At 35.3% G+C, this 17147-nt stretch overlaps 1 protein-coding gene across 2 annotated transcripts in view; it reads right to left on the bottom strand.

Moving 5' to 3' along the window:
* The window catches only part of dhx36 (DEAH (Asp-Glu-Ala-His) box polypeptide 36), a 146415-nt gene extending 131581 nt beyond the window's left edge, over nt 1–14834 (bottom strand). For both annotated transcript variants that reach the window (XM_077248126.1, XM_077248127.1), the window contains exons 1-4: nt 14341–14834; nt 13656–13795; nt 13302–13533; nt 13163–13201 (exon numbers count right to left, since the gene is read on the bottom strand). In XM_077248126.1, coding sequence (XP_077104241.1) covers nt 13163–13201; nt 13302–13533; nt 13656–13795; nt 14341–14616 — 687 coding nt within the window. In that variant the 5' untranslated portion in view covers nt 14617–14834. The remainder of the gene's footprint in view (nt 1–13162; nt 13202–13301; nt 13534–13655; nt 13796–14340) is intronic.
* Nucleotides 14835–17147: the final 2313 nt, after the last annotated feature.

Below are 17147 nucleotides of genomic sequence, written 5' to 3'. Positions count from 1 at the left end.
CTAATCTTTCTTTCTTTCTAACTAATCTTTATTTCTTTCTAACTAATCTTTCTTCTTTCTTTCTTTCTTTCTTTCTAACTAATCTTTCTTCTTTCTTTCTTTCTTTCTAACTAATCTTTCTTCTTTCTTTCTTTCTTTCTTTCTTTCTTTTTCTTTCTTTCTTTCTAACTAATCTTTCTTCTTTCTTTCTTTCTTTCTAACTAATCTTTCTTCTTTCTTTCTTTCTTTCTAACTAATCTTTCTTCTTTCTTTCTTTCTTTCTAACTAATCTTTCTTTCTTTCTTTCTTTCTAACTAATCTTTCTTTCTTTCTTTCTTTCTTTCTTTCTTTCTTTCTAACTAATCTTTCTTCTTTCTTTCTAACTAATCTTTCTTCTTTATTTCTAACTAATCTTTCTTCTTTCTTTCTTTCTTTCTTTCTTTCTTTCTAACTAATCTTTCTTCTTTCTTTCTTTCTTTCTTTCTTTCTTTCTTACTAATCTTTCTTCTTTCTTTCTTTCTTTCTTTCTTTCTAACTAATCTTTCTTCTTTCTTTCTTTCTTTCTAACTAATCTTTCTTTTTCTTTCTTTCTTTCTTTCTTTCTTTCTTTCTTTCTTTCTTTCTTTCTAACTAATCTTTCTTCTTTCTTTCTTTCTTTCTTTCTTTCTTTTTCTTTCTTTCTTTCTAACTAATCTTTCTTCTTTCTTTCTTTCTTTCTTTCTAACTAATCTTTCTTCTTTCTTTCTAACTAATCTTTCTTTCTTTCTTTCTAACTAATCTTTCTTCTTTCTTTCTTTCTAACTAATCTTTCTTCTTTCTTTCTTTCTTTCTTTCTTTCTAACTAATCTTTCTTCTTTCTTTCTTTCTTTCTAACTAATCTTTCTTCTTTCTTTCTTTCTTTCTAACTAATCTTTCTTCTTTCTTTCTTTCTTTCTTTCTTTCTTTTTCTTTCTTTTTCTTTCTTTCTAACTAATCTTTCTTCTTTCTTTCTTTCTTTCTTTCTTTCTAACTAATCTTTCTTCTTTCTTTCTTTCTTTCTTTCTAACTAATCTTTCTTCTTTCTTTCTTTCTTTCTAACTAATCTTTCTTTCTTTCTTTCTAACTAATCTTTCTTCTTTCTTTCTTTCTAACTAATCTTTCTTCTTTCTTTCTTTCTTTCTTTCTTTCTTTCTTTCTTTCTTTCTAACTAATCTTTCTTCTTTCTTTCTAACTAATCTTTCTTCTTTCTTTCTAACTAATCTTTCTTCTTTCTTTCTTTCTTTCTTTCTTTCTAACTAATCTTTCTTCTTTCTTTCTTTCTTTCTTTCTTTTTCTTTCTTTCTTTCTAACTAATCTTTCTTCTTTCTTTCTTTCTAACTAATCTTTCTTCTTTCTTTCTTTCTAACTATTCTTTCTTCTTTCTTTCTTTCTTTCTTTCTTTCTTTCTAACTAATCTTTCTTTCTAACTAATTCTTTCTTTCTTTCTAACTAATCTTTCTTCTTTCTTTCTTTCTTTCTAACTAATCTTTCTTCTTTCTTTCTTTCTTTCTTTCTTTCTTTCTTTCTTCCTTTCTTCCTTTCTTTCTTTTTCTTTCTTTCTTTTTCTTTCTTTCTTTCTAACTAATCTTTCTTCTTTCTTTCTTTCTTTCTAACTAATCTTTCTTCTTTCTTTCTTTCTTTCTAACTAATCTTTCTTTCTTTCTTTCTAACTAATCTTTCTTCTTTCTTTCTTTCTAACTAATCTTTCTTCTTTCTTTCTTTCTTTCTAACTAATCTTTCTTCTTTCTTTCTAACTAATCTTTCTTCTTTCTTTCTAACTAATCTTTCTTCTTTCTTTCTTTCTTTCTTTCTTTCTTTCTTTCTAACTAATCTTTCTTCTTTCTTTCTTTCTTTCTTTCTTTCTTTTTCTTTCTTTCTTTCTAACTAATCTTTCTTCTTTCTTACTAATCTTTCTTCTTTCTTTCTTTCTAACTATTCTTTCTTCTTTCTTTCTTTCTTTCTTTCTTTCTTTCTTTCTAACTAATCTTTCTTTCTAACTAATTATTTCTTTCTTTCTTTCTAACTAATCTTTCTTCTTTCTTTCTTTCTTTCTTTCATTTTCTTTATTTCGTTCTTTATTTCTTTCTAACTAATATTTCTTCTTTCTTTCTTTCTTTCTTTCTTTCTAACTAATATTTCTTCTTTCTTTCTTTCTTTCTTTCTAACTAATCTTTCTTCTTTCTTTCTTTCTTTCTTTCTTTCTTACTAATCTTTCTTCTTTCTTTCTTTCTTTCTTTCTTTCTTTCTTTCTAACTAATCTTTCTAACTAATTATTTCTTTCTTTCTTTCTAACTAATCTTTCTTCTTTCTTTCTTTCTTTCTTTCTTTCTAACTAATCTTTCTTTCTAACTAATTCTTTCTTTCTTTCTTTCTAACTAATCTTTCTTCTTTCTTTCTTTCTTTCTTTCTAACTAATATTTCTTCTTTCTTTCTTTCTTTCTTTCTTTCTTTCTTTCTAACTAATATTTCTTTCTTTCTTTCTTTCTAACTAATCTTTCTTCTTTCTTTCTAACTAATCTTTCTTCTTTCTTTCTTTCTTTCTTTTTTACTTTTTCTTTCTTTCTTTCTAACTAATCTTTCTTCTTTCTTTCTTTCTTTCTTTCTAACTAATCTTTCTTCTTTCTTTCTAACTAATCTTTCTTCTTTCTTTCTTTCTTTCTTTCTAACTAATCTTTCTTCTTTCTTTCTTTCTTTCTTTCTTTCTAACTAATCTTTCTTTCTAACTAATTCTTTCTTTCTTTCTTTCTAACTAATCTTTCTTCTTTCTTTCTTTCTAACTAATATTTCTTCTTTCTTTCTTTCTTTCTTTCTTTCTAACTAATCTTTCTTTCTAACTAATTCTTTCTTTCTTTCTTTCTAACTAATCTTTCTTCTTTCTTTCTTTCTTTCTAACTAATATTTCTTCTTTCTTTCTTTCTTTCTTTCTTTCTAACTAATCTTTCTTCTTTCTTTCTTTCTTTCTTTCTAACTAATATTTCTTCTTTCTTTCTTTCTAACTAATATTTCTTCTTTCTTTATTTCTTTCTTTCTTTCTAACTAATCTTTCTTCTTTCTTTCTTTCTTTCTTTCTTTCTTTCTTTCTTTCTTTCTTTCTAACTAATCTTTCTTTCTTTCTTTCTAACTAATCTTTCTTTCTAACTAATTCTTTCTTTCTTTCTTTCTAACTAATCTTTCTTCTTTCTTTCTTTCTTTCTTTCTTTCTAACTAATCTTTCTTCTTTCTTTCTTTCTAACTAATCTTTCTTTCTAACTAATTCTTTCTTTCTAACTAATCTTTCTTCTTTCTTTCTTTCTTTCTTTCTTTCTTTCTAACTAATCTTTCTTTCTAACTAATTCTTTCTTTCTTTCTTTCTAACTAATCTTTCTTCTTTCTTTCTTTCTTTCTTTCTTTCTTTCTAACTAATCTTTCTTCTTTCTTTCTTTCTAACTAATCTTTCTTTCTAACTAATTCTTTCTTTCTTTCTTTCTAACTAATCTATCTTTCTTTCTTTCTTTCTAACTAATCTTTCTTTCTAACTAATCTTTCTTTTATTGAAACCAATCTTTCTATCTATCTAACTAATCTTTCTTTTCTTTCTAACATATCGTTTTCTTTCTAACTATTCTTTCTTTCTAACTAATCCATCTATCAAACTTCAAATTATTTTAAACTTCTTCAAACTCTCTGGTCTGGCTTTCTCAAGCCAACTTAAAGTTTGTCTCATCAAACTTTTTTTCTAGTTGTGATGAATTTAATCCTTTGTAAATTATCATTTTGCAGTGTAAGATTACAGTTAACACCTTTAAATATTACATAAATGTATTATGAATTTTTAATAAACTTAATGAGTTTATAAATCAGCAGCAAAATGTAAATCTTGAAAAAATCTGCACAGTAATTTTATAAAATCTAAATATGTTGTTAAAAACAAATTACTATTAGTTCTCTTATAAAATTCAATCAGGCAATCATAATTTTCACATTTTTATATTTATATATTAATGTCAAGAATTCAAAAGTGCATATATAGCCTACACTACAAAGAAATAATATACAATTAAATTATGCTTATTTTAAATGTATTGAGCAGGCTAGGTATAACAAAATATATTGGCTTTTAATAATATTTCAGTGTGCAAACCCATTATAAGATGAAAAACAGAGCGCACACAGCGTGCATGCGCGTCGCAGGATTCGCGGGTGCAGAATGATGTGCTCAAAGCAACATGGAGTCACAGTGTCCAGCGCTGCGCTGCATAAGTGCGCATTTAAAAGTTCACGTCACAAAGCGAAGAAATGTCGAGCGCACAAATCCTATTGCGAATTGTTCCTTTGTTTCACAGTTAAATTCCAGTTATTGTGCGTTTGATGCCGATTCATAGTCCTTGTGATGTGTGCGATCTAACAAGCACACGGTAGTGAGTCGTTTAAAAACAGCAACAAATTCCAACAAAATAAAGTAATTTTATGCAAATCTACAGCCTTTTATCTACAGATCATGCATTATAATGTGAATATATCATATTGGAGAGAGTTTCACCGTGCATCCAAGAGGCGCGCGCGCTGTTTGAATATGAATGGAGAATGATTGACAGCCAAAGAGGAGGGAAAACGAGTTTCCGTATACTTTAATGATGTAAATAGACTTCTGTCCCTCACAATAAGCTATGGAGTGACTTCAGATGACTTTGTCACCCAAACTGACGTGAAAAAAGCGGGAGGCGCCGAAAAGCGCGCTGTTTGCATCCCTGGGATAGAACATATTCACGTGAAAATTCTCACCACAAACAACATATATCAAACCTATACCAAACATATACCAAATTATACCCAATGTACTATTTAAATCGATTGCTGGACATCGTAATGTTATTGTACATACAACTGCTAAACACGCTCTTTGCTAAACAAGGAGCGTGGAGTACATTTTCTTTGTTTTGAAAAGTGGGTGGGACGGGGGCATTTCCAAAGTGTGTCCTGCATTTTTCCAAGCTGTCCTTTGCAAAGCACAATGAATAGCGCGCTCCGTGAGTAGGCGTGAACGAATTAAAGTCAGTGGTGGACGAAGTACACATACCATGTACTTGAGTTAAAGTAAAGATACTTAAGGTAAAATATTGCCCAAGTAAAAGTAGAAGTGCTGCCTTTAAACATTCACTTGAGTAAAAGTACAAAAGTATTTGCCTTCAAATGTACTTAAGTATCCAAGTATGATTTTTTTATGGCTATAATGTCCTATTATAATTTGTCACAAGACTCTTGCTTAGCTCAGTCTACGTGAAGACTAATGTCACTCTTGGCACACTAATCTATTAACAAAATGACATTAATTAGTCAGATATATATATATATATATATATATATATATATATATATATATATATATATATATATATATTTGAATTGAATCTATTTTTTGTGCATTTAATTTGAGGGGAGGGGACTGTTCCCATAAGGTATAAGGTCCCATTTACAGTATTTACTGTATATATTTTTCTCAAGCGTATGGTCATAATTATTAACATTCTAAAGTTATGATACATTCACATAAACCTGCACAACACCATTAAATATATATACACATATACAAGGGTGTAACTTTGGTTTGGGAAGTGGGGGGGACACAAAATGGGGAAACTTTTTTTTTCATTTTGAATCCCATTACCTGCATCTACATACATTTAGGGACTATGGTGACAAAATCCAGGAAATAAATTGATTATCAAAATCCAATCAAAAAGTTCATTATAATGATAAATTCTGCCGAAAATAAAAGTAGGCTACTAAGCTATGTATAACAAAAAGATGTCTTACTTTTTTATTGTTTAAAAGGGGCCGATTGCCAAGACTTGAGAGAATAATTTTATAAAGTCAAAAATGTTAAAATGAATGAAAAAATAAAATTGAAATTATGTGAGACCCAATTTACACTGTAATGTAAAAACAACATAAAGACAGTATATTTTAAATAATTGTTTAAAAGCATATTTTTATGAATGAAGGCCAGTATCGTATGAAGGCCAGTATGATACTAATATAGCTACTGATGTCCCAAATGAAAATATCCCCCCCGCCGAAATTTGAAACATTTATTAGGCTTCAATAATACAACTTTTAATTAAAGTGAACTTTAAACAATCCTCACATAAACCCATAATAAATGTCATATTTACCTGTGCACTTCCTGAAATATACAGAAATGAAATAAGGTTATCAAATAGTCTGCACTGCATAAATTATAAATTAAATATAGATTAATCCTTATTAAAGCTACAAACGTTCTTTAGACAAGATCACTGAGTAATTTGCTCTGTTCCCCTTTCTTCTTTGGCTAACTTTACTGACAGAGAGAATTGGCTGCTGTCCCTTTAAGATCTGTCGCTGATGACAGGATCTTACGCATTTAATTTTCTCATATACTCTTGACTTTCAGTTAAGATTTGATTTAACTAATTTAAGACTGTTCTTGGGAGGATACAATTGACAAAACTGACATATTGGCATAAATGTGTGTGTTATTATTCAAGCGCGAAAGAGAACTGGATTGAGAGAACTGGATTGTCCTAACGCACATGCACACGACACACAGACAGCGCACCAGAATCCAGTTCTCTTTTGCCCTTGAAAACCGATACCTTGAATACCAACGCGATACCTGCTCATTAGAACTTTCAGTGAGCTATTTTTAGATTGTGGACGTTTAAAGTATGTTGTGGACGCGACATACCTGGACGCGTACGCGCGCATCGGCACAGGCTATCTCCTGCTCCTCCGTGGCGATGATGGCGTGCGGATAAATAAATCATAAACAACGAACATGAAAGTGGGGGACACACAAAGGGGATTTTGAAAAGTGGGACATGTCCTCCCCTGTCCCCATAGGAAATTACGCCTGTGTACATATATATAGCCTATACACACACCTAACCGAATTCACTCACTTCATTTTGTTCACTCCTTGCAGATATATTGCACTCAAATGCCATACACTATATAGGGATTAGTGAATGAGTGAACGAGTGAGCGGTTTCGCACACAGCTACTGTGTCGCAACCGTCTATGTTCACAACTCTCATAACGGCTCTGGGGTGCGTTTCCAAAAAGCATCGTTGGCCAACTATGATCGCAATTTCCATTGAACTCTATTGGTAACGATGGAACTTGCGACCATAGTTGTTTTTTGGGAAACGCACCCCTGGTTCGCACTTAGTAGTTCAAAACAAAGCGCGCGCGTACTCGGATTGGTGTACTCGGATTGGTGTACCCGAGCTGTACTCGGATTGGTGGCTCGTTTGACCAGTTACGTTTTTATCCACTAATAAATAAAAAGGAACGACTGATTTTGAAAATGTAGTAGTGTAAAAAGTAAGATATTTGACTTTGAAATGTAGTGGAGTAAAAGTAAAAGTCTCCCCAAATTTAAATACTTCAGTAAATTACAGATACGCAAAAAAGCTACTTAAGTACAGTAAAGAATTACATTTACTTTGTTACTGTCCACCACTGATTAAAGTTAATGAGCTCGTAATGAGCTCGACTGGAATCGCTCTCTTTTCATACAGATTACAGAAGCTGAGAATATTTGTTTTTTATATAAATTACTTCATTTAAAAGATGCGATCTCAAGCTTTATGCCAGTGGGTATGTTTGACTGAATTTTCGCGGAGTTACAGATCATTTTCGAACGCGTTTCAAATTGGAGTTCACTGACAGAGAGAGTGCAGAACTCACATAATGTTAATTTTTCTTTATTTGGCAAAAAGCAAAACACTTTATTTTTATTGTGAGTATACAGAAAAAAATAGAAACTGAACAGGATCGATTGATGTATAACACGAAAATGAAAGATAAAAATTAACAGTGCATTTTGAGTTTATTTTACAATGCTAAAAAAAAAACGAGCAAAACGCGGAGGCGCGTTTTTGGTCCCCAGATGGTTAACTCTGATTCATCATTTCGCTTTTCTATTGTGCCATCTGTATTATTGTGGTGATTATCGGTATATTTTAAAGTCCCCCTGTGGTGAAAATCAAGCTTTTAAATGTTGTTCATATGTCTATGTAATGTTTTTAATATGCTTTCAGACAAACCACGGGCAAATTCATAAGTCACCACCATTGCTGAGTATCTTCTTCCCACTGAAAACTGCAGTGAACCAAAGATGGTCTCAAAAATGCGGTTTGAAATCACTGGTGTTTCTGACGTCACAAACTACACTGTAACCAATCACGACAACGTGTGATTGTCAACAAGTGGATCTCTGAGCTGGTGTGAGTGAATGGAGGTGGGGCTAATTTGCATATTCATAGAACCACATATATAAAATGAGGCAAGGGTATTGAGTTACATTTAAGCTATTTTAAAGGTGCATTGTGTAATATTTCTGAGGATCTATTGACAGAAATGCAATTTAAGATCCATAAATATGTTTTCAGTGGTGTATAAAGACCTTGCATAATGAACCGTTATGTTTTTATTACCTAAGAATGAGACATTTATATCTCCATAACCGCGGGCACCCCCTTCTATGGAGGTCGACATATTGTGTCGTCATGTTTCTACCGTAGCCGACAGCATTATGTTGTACTTCATGCAAAGAAGCTAGCTAAAGTGAATAAAACACTGACACAATGATGAACAAGTAACAATATTATTTGCAATAACATATCGTTTTACTGAATAATAAAGTAAAGATAATTTCTTAATTCATCTTTGTAAAGAAACCTCATTGCTTAACTGGCCACTCTCTGCTGTCTCAGACGACGACATCACTTCCTGTCGGCCATGTAACTTTTGATGGTTGCAATTCGTAACCTCACCACTAGATGTCGCTAAAATCACACACTGCACCTTTAAGGCATGAAGAATTTCTGAACTCCTTGAGAAGGATTTCAATGAACTTTTTGAAACACTTAAAAGACTTAAAGTTCAAACATTCATCAGTGGACCACTCCCAGCAAGAGGAACAAACAGGTTTTCACGGTTGCTTGGGCTTAATACATGGCTGCAAAAAACCTGCAATATAAAAGGAATGAACTTCATTGACAACTTCAATCTTTTCTGGAGTCAGAGGCAACTGTTTCAACAGAATGGCCACCACCCAAACAAACTTGGTTCAAGAGTGCTAAAGGACAATATCTACTTCTCCCTCCGTCATCCTTCTGCAATGTGTGCCAATCCACTCAACCTGACTGGCACACACACACCTGGATACAGTATGAATGACCACAGGATTTCACTTCAGCACCTGAATGGACATACGGTTGACACATCACACAAGGACAATGATAACACCACTCAGCCACAACAACCTCTGCTCACGGACACAATCTCAGCTGAGCCCAGCCCACAGAGCTCACCACAGACTGACTGTGACATACTAGCACTGCTCCAAGATTCAGCATCCAAGGACGACTTTCTGGAAAACAGCCAGGGAAACCAGGACAGCATATTACAGCCTCCAATAACACCAGAGCAACAGCCGCCCTCACCGGACACGTTCTCCATCTCTTCAGCATCTCCACTTCTGTGCTTCTCAGAGAAAATGGAACAACTGGTGTTTGCTGGAACTAGACTATCCCACTCTTTTGCTGCAAGCCCCCAGATACCAACCAAAAAACGGCCGGCCCCGCAACCAACAAAGCCTGCGGGCCCAGCTCGCCCTCCCCCTCCTCCCGTGAGAGTTCTTCGGCCTCTGCCACAGCGCAAGGGCCCACACCCTCCTCCAGCGGCTCGAGGTGAACCAGAAACAACTGATACCAGCTCTCAGTGATATGTGTCGGGTCCCCGCTATGATAACAATAACTTTCTCAAATGTTTACAGAACAAGCGGGAACCCAGTGTGGCTGTATCTTTCTCTATTGCTGTTCGATTACATGATAGAAAGTCTAAGGCCTTCAAAAGCCGGACAGCAAACCCATCTAATCTGGTGCCTATTACACGCCAAACTAAGATTGCTGTGGGGACAAAAAGTAAGACTGTTAAGTTAGCACTTTTAAACATCCGCTCACTTAAAAATAAATCACTTCTAGTCAACGACTTAATAACCAAAATCTGGAACCTGGATTTTATGTTGCTAAATGAAACTTGGCTAGAAGACAGCTGCAGTGCAACAGTCCTCAATGAAACAGCCCCTACTAACTTTACTTTTATGAGTGTCTGCAGAGCTGTCAGAAGAGGCGGAGGTTTAGCTGCTCTTTATAAAGATGTCTATCAATGTAAGCAAATATCATTTGGGAATTACCCGTCTTTCAAATATCAGGGTATTGTGTTAAAAGGTGCTCCACGCATTTTACTTATCATTGTTTACAGGCCTCCAAAATACTCTCCAACTTTTGCTGAGAATATTACAGAACTGTTATCAACAATTTCCTCAGAGTTTGACTGCTTTGCCATTGCTGGAGATTTTAACATTCACATAGATAATGCAGAAACCAATATGGCAAAAGAAATCAAAACTTTTGATCTGACTCAGCATGTACATGGACCCACACATAATCGTGGACACACTCTAGATTTACTTATCAGTAAGGGTCTAAACATTTCATCGATTGTTATTAAGGACGTAGCACCGTCTGATCATTTTTGTATTTTCTTTGATACATTGATCTCTCCTGCCATTGAAGCTAGATCCGTGTCTGTCAAGAAGAGATGCTTAAATGAGAACACTAGTGTACTATTTATGAAGGCTATATCTTTAACACCAAGCATATCTGCTGACTCTGTTGATTCTCTCCTTGATTCTTTTAACTCAATAGTTAAAAGTGTAATTGATGATATTGCTCCTGTGAAAGTCAGGAAGAGTGGCAGACAAAAAGCACCTTGGAGAAACTCAACAGCTGTGCAAAATATGAAAAGAAAATGCAGAAAAGCAGAGCGCATGTGGCGGAAGACAAAACTTGTAGTCCATTATAACATCTACAAAGACAGCATCCATGCTTTCAATAAGGAACTAGGCAAAGCTAGACAGACTTTCTTCTTGAATATTATAAACAGCAATATAAACAACACGTGCACTCTTTTTGCTACTGTAGAGAGACTGACAAACCCCCCAAGCCAGATTCCCAGTGAAATGCTCTCAGAGAGCAAGTGCAGTGAGTTTGCTTCTTTCTTCTCTGAGAAAATCAATAATATCAGAAAGGTGATCAGCTCATCCTTGAGTTGCGCTGGGGTCAGGCAGATCAGACAACAGCCTGAGAAAGTAGTCACTATGTCTGATTTCGAAGAAATTGATGGCAAAATTTTCGAAGAAACCGTACAGCACCTAAAAACATCAACCTGCGCCCTTGACGCACTTCCCACATCTTTTTTCAAAAATGTGTTACACAGCTTAGAAGCAGATCTCCTAGAAGTGGTAAATGGCTCACTTCTCTCTGGGAGTTTTCCGAACTCCCTGAAAACTGCAGTTGTCAAGCCCGTCCTGAAAAAGAGCAATCTTGATAAGACCATATTAAACAACTATAGACCGATCTCAAATCTTCCCTTCATAGGCAGGATCATTGAAAAAGTTGTCTTCAATCAGCTGAACAAATTCTTAAGCTCAAATGGATACTTTGACAATTTTCAATCTGGTTTCCGTCCGCATCACAGCACAGAGACAGCGGTCATAAAGATAATAAATGATATTCGCTTAAATACTGATACAAGCAAATTATCAGTGCTGGTACTACTCGACCTCAGTGCTGCACTTGACACTGTCGATCACGACATACTTCTTGACAGGCTGGAAAACTGGGTCTGGCTTTCTGGGATAGTCCTAAAATGGTTCAGGTCATACTTGGTAGGGAGAGGTTATTATGTGATTATTGAAGATCATAAGTCTGAGTGGACATCCATGACATGCGGAGTCCCTCAAGGCTCAATTCTTGCGCCACTCCTATTCAACCTGTACATGCTCCTAATGAGCCAAATAATGAGAAAGAACCAAATTGCTTACCACAGCTATGCAGACGATACACAGCTCTACTTAGCCCTATCGCCTAACGATTAAAGCCCCATTGACTCCCTTTGCCAATGCATTGATGAAGTAAACAATTGGATGTGCCAAAACTTTCTTCAGTTAAACAAAGACAAAACTGAAGTCATTGCGTTTGGAAACAAAGATGAAGTTCTCAAGGTGAACGCATACCTTCAGTCTAGGGGTCAAACAACTAAAAATCAAGTCAGGAATCTGGGTGTGTCTCTAGAGTCAGACCTTAGTTTCAGTAGTCATGTCAAAGCAATAACTAAATCAGCATACTATCACCTGAAAAGCATTGCAAGAATTAGATGCTTTGTTTCCAGTCAAGACTTAGAGAAACTTGTGCATGCTTTCATCACCAGCAGGGTGGATTATTGTAATGGACTCCTCACTGGCCTTCCCAAAAAGACCATAAGACAGTTACAGCTCATACAGAACGCTGCCGCCAGGATTCTGAGCAGAACCAGAAAATATGAACACATCACACCAGTCCTCAGGTCTTTACACTGGCTGCCAGTTACATTTAGGATTGATTTTAAAGTATTATTACTGGTATATAAATCATTCAATGGCCTAGGACCTCAATACATTGCAGATATGCTCACTGAATATAAACCCAACAGATCACTCAGATCATTGGGATCACATCAGCTAGAAATACCAAGGGTTCACTCTAAGCATGGCGAGTCTGCTTTTAGCTACTATGCCAGCCGCAGCTGGAACCAGCTTCCAGAAGAGATCAGATGTGCTCCTACAGTAGTCACATTCAAATCCAGACTCAAAACACATCTGTTTAACTGTGCATTTACTGAAAGAGCACTGTGCCACTGTTCGTCCGACTGTTTGCACTGTATTCTATTTTATGTTTTAATTATTCTGATTTCATTTGATTATTTCTGTATTTTATCTTTTATTTTAAACTGTTTTAATTATTCTGATTTCTTTTGATTATTTTAATTTCTTCTATGTAAAGCACTTTGAATTGCCATTGTGTATGACATGTGCTATATAAATAAACTTGCCTTGCCTTACAAAAGGCAGATTTTGGTAGTTAAAGTAGGTATATTAACATTATACCACTTATAAAGTTAAGTTATAAAATATACAGGCATGCTGTAAAAATGTAAACATTGTCATAGTATTTTTACTGTGAATTTCTGGCAACCACAGCTGCCAAGTGTTTTACAGTGATTTAACTGTATATGAATCACAAAAGCTGACATTTACCTCTCTCATCCCATAAGAAGGTAGCTTCTCTCTGAATTTCTGAAAAAGGAAATGCCACATTAAAACAAAGTTATGGGCAAAAGTGCATTTCTTTTTTTGTCACATGAAGGTTTAGTGAATAGTTCTCTGTCCGTCTCACCAGCATATCAATGTATCTAGCGTTATCTTTTTTCTTCTCCTGATCTTTTTTAAGCTCCTCATCCAGGGAGGGTGTCCGCACAACATCCTGGAATAAGTATTCCAGGTCAGCGTCATTAAGCTCCTCTTTCACATTTGCTCCCAGCTCATCCTCCCGTTTCTCCTCTTTAGGCTCAAATTTTGGCACTTTCACAATGTTCTGCGGTTCCGGGGGATCATCTCCGTCAAAGTAACTGGAATGCAGACACAATTTCATTTAGCATAATTATGGAAAACACAATTTTAAAATACCTTGACAGGTCCATGATTTCAATGACTATGTGGAACCAGATGATTGTACAATATTGTTTTGCACCTGTGGCCACTGGGCTCCTCCTTCACCCTCCAGCTCTGAGACATGGAGGGATGTCCGTCTCTGCCCGGATCTCTTTGGACAGAATTCAGCAACTGAGTAATGTGTTGCTCTCGTGATTCATCCATCTGAACAACTGCCCTCTAAAATGACACAACCATTCTCAGTCAACCATTCTCATAATATCATATCTTATTGATTGGTCAAATAAACATTTTCCCAGACTGTTTGAAATAGTGTTGCACAAAATGGTACTACTCATAAACTTTATATTGATATACCCAACAAATGTTTCAGCACATTCGACTTTCTCATGATCTTAATCCATTAGATCTAAAGACTTTTGCTTAAATGCTTGAAATTTGTTCAGTAGACAAACAAAAATTGCTCTCAATTATGAATTTCTTACAAAATCTTAATTTATTACAACTTTTTAGAATGACTTTGACCAAGTGGTGATGGAAATCAGCCACAATTGCATAAGGTTAATAATAAAAAGGTGTTTATTTCAGTTCAGAAATGTTGTGTACATTTTTATCGCCCATAATAAAATGCCTCACAAACATCAATATTATGCCACTCACTCATATAGCTGTCAATCTCAGACAACACATTACCAAGTACTAGTATAATTCAACATATTTTAAAAACAAACAATCTGACATCATTGTAACCGTCTACTACTTACAGATTTCCTCTCTGCCTCAGATCTTTTAATGCCGCCCCATTTGGCATACCACAGTCCAATTTCTCGACCCTTTAAATGGGGTGGATGTTTGCCTCTTCCTCCTCCTCGTCCCCTTCCATATCCTTGCTCTTCCCTTGAGTCCCAGTCGGAGCTCCTCGGGTATCCTGCACCCCCACTGGATCCAGCCCCTCCATCCCACTTGGGACCTCCATCTCCGAACCGCCGACCCCCTCCTCTCCGACCGCGTCTATTAACGTTACTGTACCCGTGATTCATGCCGCCGGTCTAATATAGCACCGCTCAGCGATCATATGAACCAGAGTAACGTTAGCTGCTGCAACTCTGGTGCCGGTTTAAAGATGATAGAGTGTTATGATGCCTCTGATTGTCATTTATTACTACGTACTACAGTTCAGCATAACGATATTTTCTCAAATATCTGAAATGTCGTACACATATGACGAATACGTAAAACCGAGGCGACTAATATTGACGCAATGGTATGCGATTGGTGCTGGCTGCGCATGCGCTGTAAATGAAATATTCAAGCGGCGCTGCTGTGACTTCTTTTTTTTTTTTTTACTGACTTTACTCATCTACATCTTCCTAATCACATCACAGGTAGAGTTAATATGTATGGAAGCACGTTTCCACCATAGTTGAGAAAATAAAGATTATCTAATTCATAATAATGAGAAAGTTTCTCATAATTATGACTTAGTATCTATTTATATTGAGAAAGTTTCTCATAATTATGACTTAGTATCTCATTATATTGAGAAGGTTTCTCATTATTATGACTTAGATTATCTTTTTTTTCTCAACTATGGCGGAAACGGGCTTCCATAATATATGACAAAATAAATCATAAAACAAAAATTATATACGTAATCTTGTTTTATTATTTATAATCTATATTCATATTAATATTATATTCACCCGAAACTAACATTGCTGGGGGGGGTCTTTCTAGTTTTTTTTTTTTTTTTTTTTTTTTTTTTTTATTTAACAATCAGGCATACATACAAACAAACCAACATAGTGCAGTAGTGAGGGTCTTTCTAGTTTTAACGGGTCTCCTAGTCTGACAAGCAGTGCCCAAAACCAGCCAACAGATATTCAATAATAATAATGTATTTTATTATTATAGTGCCTTTCAAAAACCCTAGGACACTATACATAATATTGACAAATAACACAAATGATACTGTTTTGTTATGAGTAAGAAAATTTAAGCATTAAGTTTCAAGTTCCAGAAGATAAACATGTTTTTCCTTTATTCAGCATTTCAGTATGCGATTGTGTTCCAGGAATATTAATTTCCTATTTGTTTCCATTTAGGTCATGTTCACTTAAGATTGCATGGTTCTAAATGTCCTTTCCCGTGACCCGTAGTCTGAAGGAAAACTCTCACACTTAAAGCGCGTTTCAAGTCTGTTAAATCCATCGCATTTCATTCGTATCTGCCGACTTCTTGTGTCTGGTGTAGCATCGTCGGTATACCTTGTTTTATGAGATTGTCTGTAGTGATCCTTCATTATTTTGTCAATAATTTAAGTTTGTAGAGTGTAATCTGATTAGAGGTGTCAATTCCAGGGGTCAGAAAGTAAAAGTCCTGCCATATGTTTATTCCACCCATTAACTCAGCCAGCTGATTTCACTAATTAGTTCTATCTCCTGGCTAAAAAACTGTGCTTATTAGCAAATCTAGGTGATTGGAACAAAATACTGAGGAGGAATTTTACTTTCTGAACCTGGACTTGACACCTCTGAATCTGAGGAGATAGTCTAATGTACGGCTATGTGTATGCTAGCTATTGCGTGTATCATTTTTTAAATAAGCTGCACTTTAAAAGTGCTATAATTACCTGAATGTTGTTCACGTGTATTTCTGCTCTTATATTAATGTAAATGTATGTACAATGTAAATGAGTACAAGCGAAATGCAACAGTAATAGTTCAAATTAGCCTTTATTCATGTAGAGTTGAGGTTGAATGAAATTGGCGTTATGCTAATTTTCTCTTGCTCTTTTGTGTTGCAGTTTCACTTTTCCCTGTAACGTTATCTCCAATAAACCTGTGGAACTAGAATTAATCTTCTGAGTCTTGGGGTGGGGAAGAAAGTTTAGCTGGCCGTCAGGATATTAAGTATCGAGGACGGCACAGTGAAATGACGGCTATCAAGCAAGCGAGATAAAGCAGAGCGAGTTGGAAGCTAGCCAACATGTCGTTGTCACACGCATTCAGTGGACAATCAGCAGACCATACTCTACAGTTAGGTGCTACTGGAGCAGCGTGCGCCACCGAGCTACAGGTTACAGAGGAGAGTGGGCATGGAAGTACAGCAGCACAGAAGAAACCAAGCTGTGGATCGTTAAGGACGCGCTCCTAAGTATGTTGTTCAGTGAGATCCAGTTCATCGTCAGAGGGGTCTGCATCAGTCAGAGTAAGAGCAAGAGCCGAAGCAGCAAAGGCACGCCTAAACTATGCTGATGAGGAAGCTAATCTGAGGCTACAGCAAGCTAAGTTGAAAGTGTCTATAGAAATGCTAAAACATAAAAAAGAGGCTGCAGCAGCCATTGCCGAAGCAGAAGCATTCGAAGCTGCTGCTGATGTAAAGAGTGAGAAACATAGCTGTGACCTGAACATAGACTCTGTTCCTTTAGAAGCCTCACAATGCACAAAGCAATATGTGCTTGATCAACTAAGAGAAAGGGATCCAGAATTCAAGTTATGTGAAAACGGTGACACACAAGCAAAGACAGCGTCGGTCCCTAATCACAACGTGTCACCTCCAATACTAAAGC

This window comes from Siphateles boraxobius, unplaced genomic scaffold (assembly GCF_051911475.1).
Source record: "Siphateles boraxobius isolate OS27281-9 unplaced genomic scaffold, OSU_SipBor_1 30, whole genome shotgun sequence".
In the NCBI taxonomy this organism is placed as follows: Eukaryota; Metazoa; Chordata; class Actinopteri; order Cypriniformes; family Leuciscidae; genus Siphateles; species Siphateles boraxobius.
Note: the sequence above shows the minus strand (reverse complement) of the source record. Positions and strands in the feature narration are given on the sequence as shown.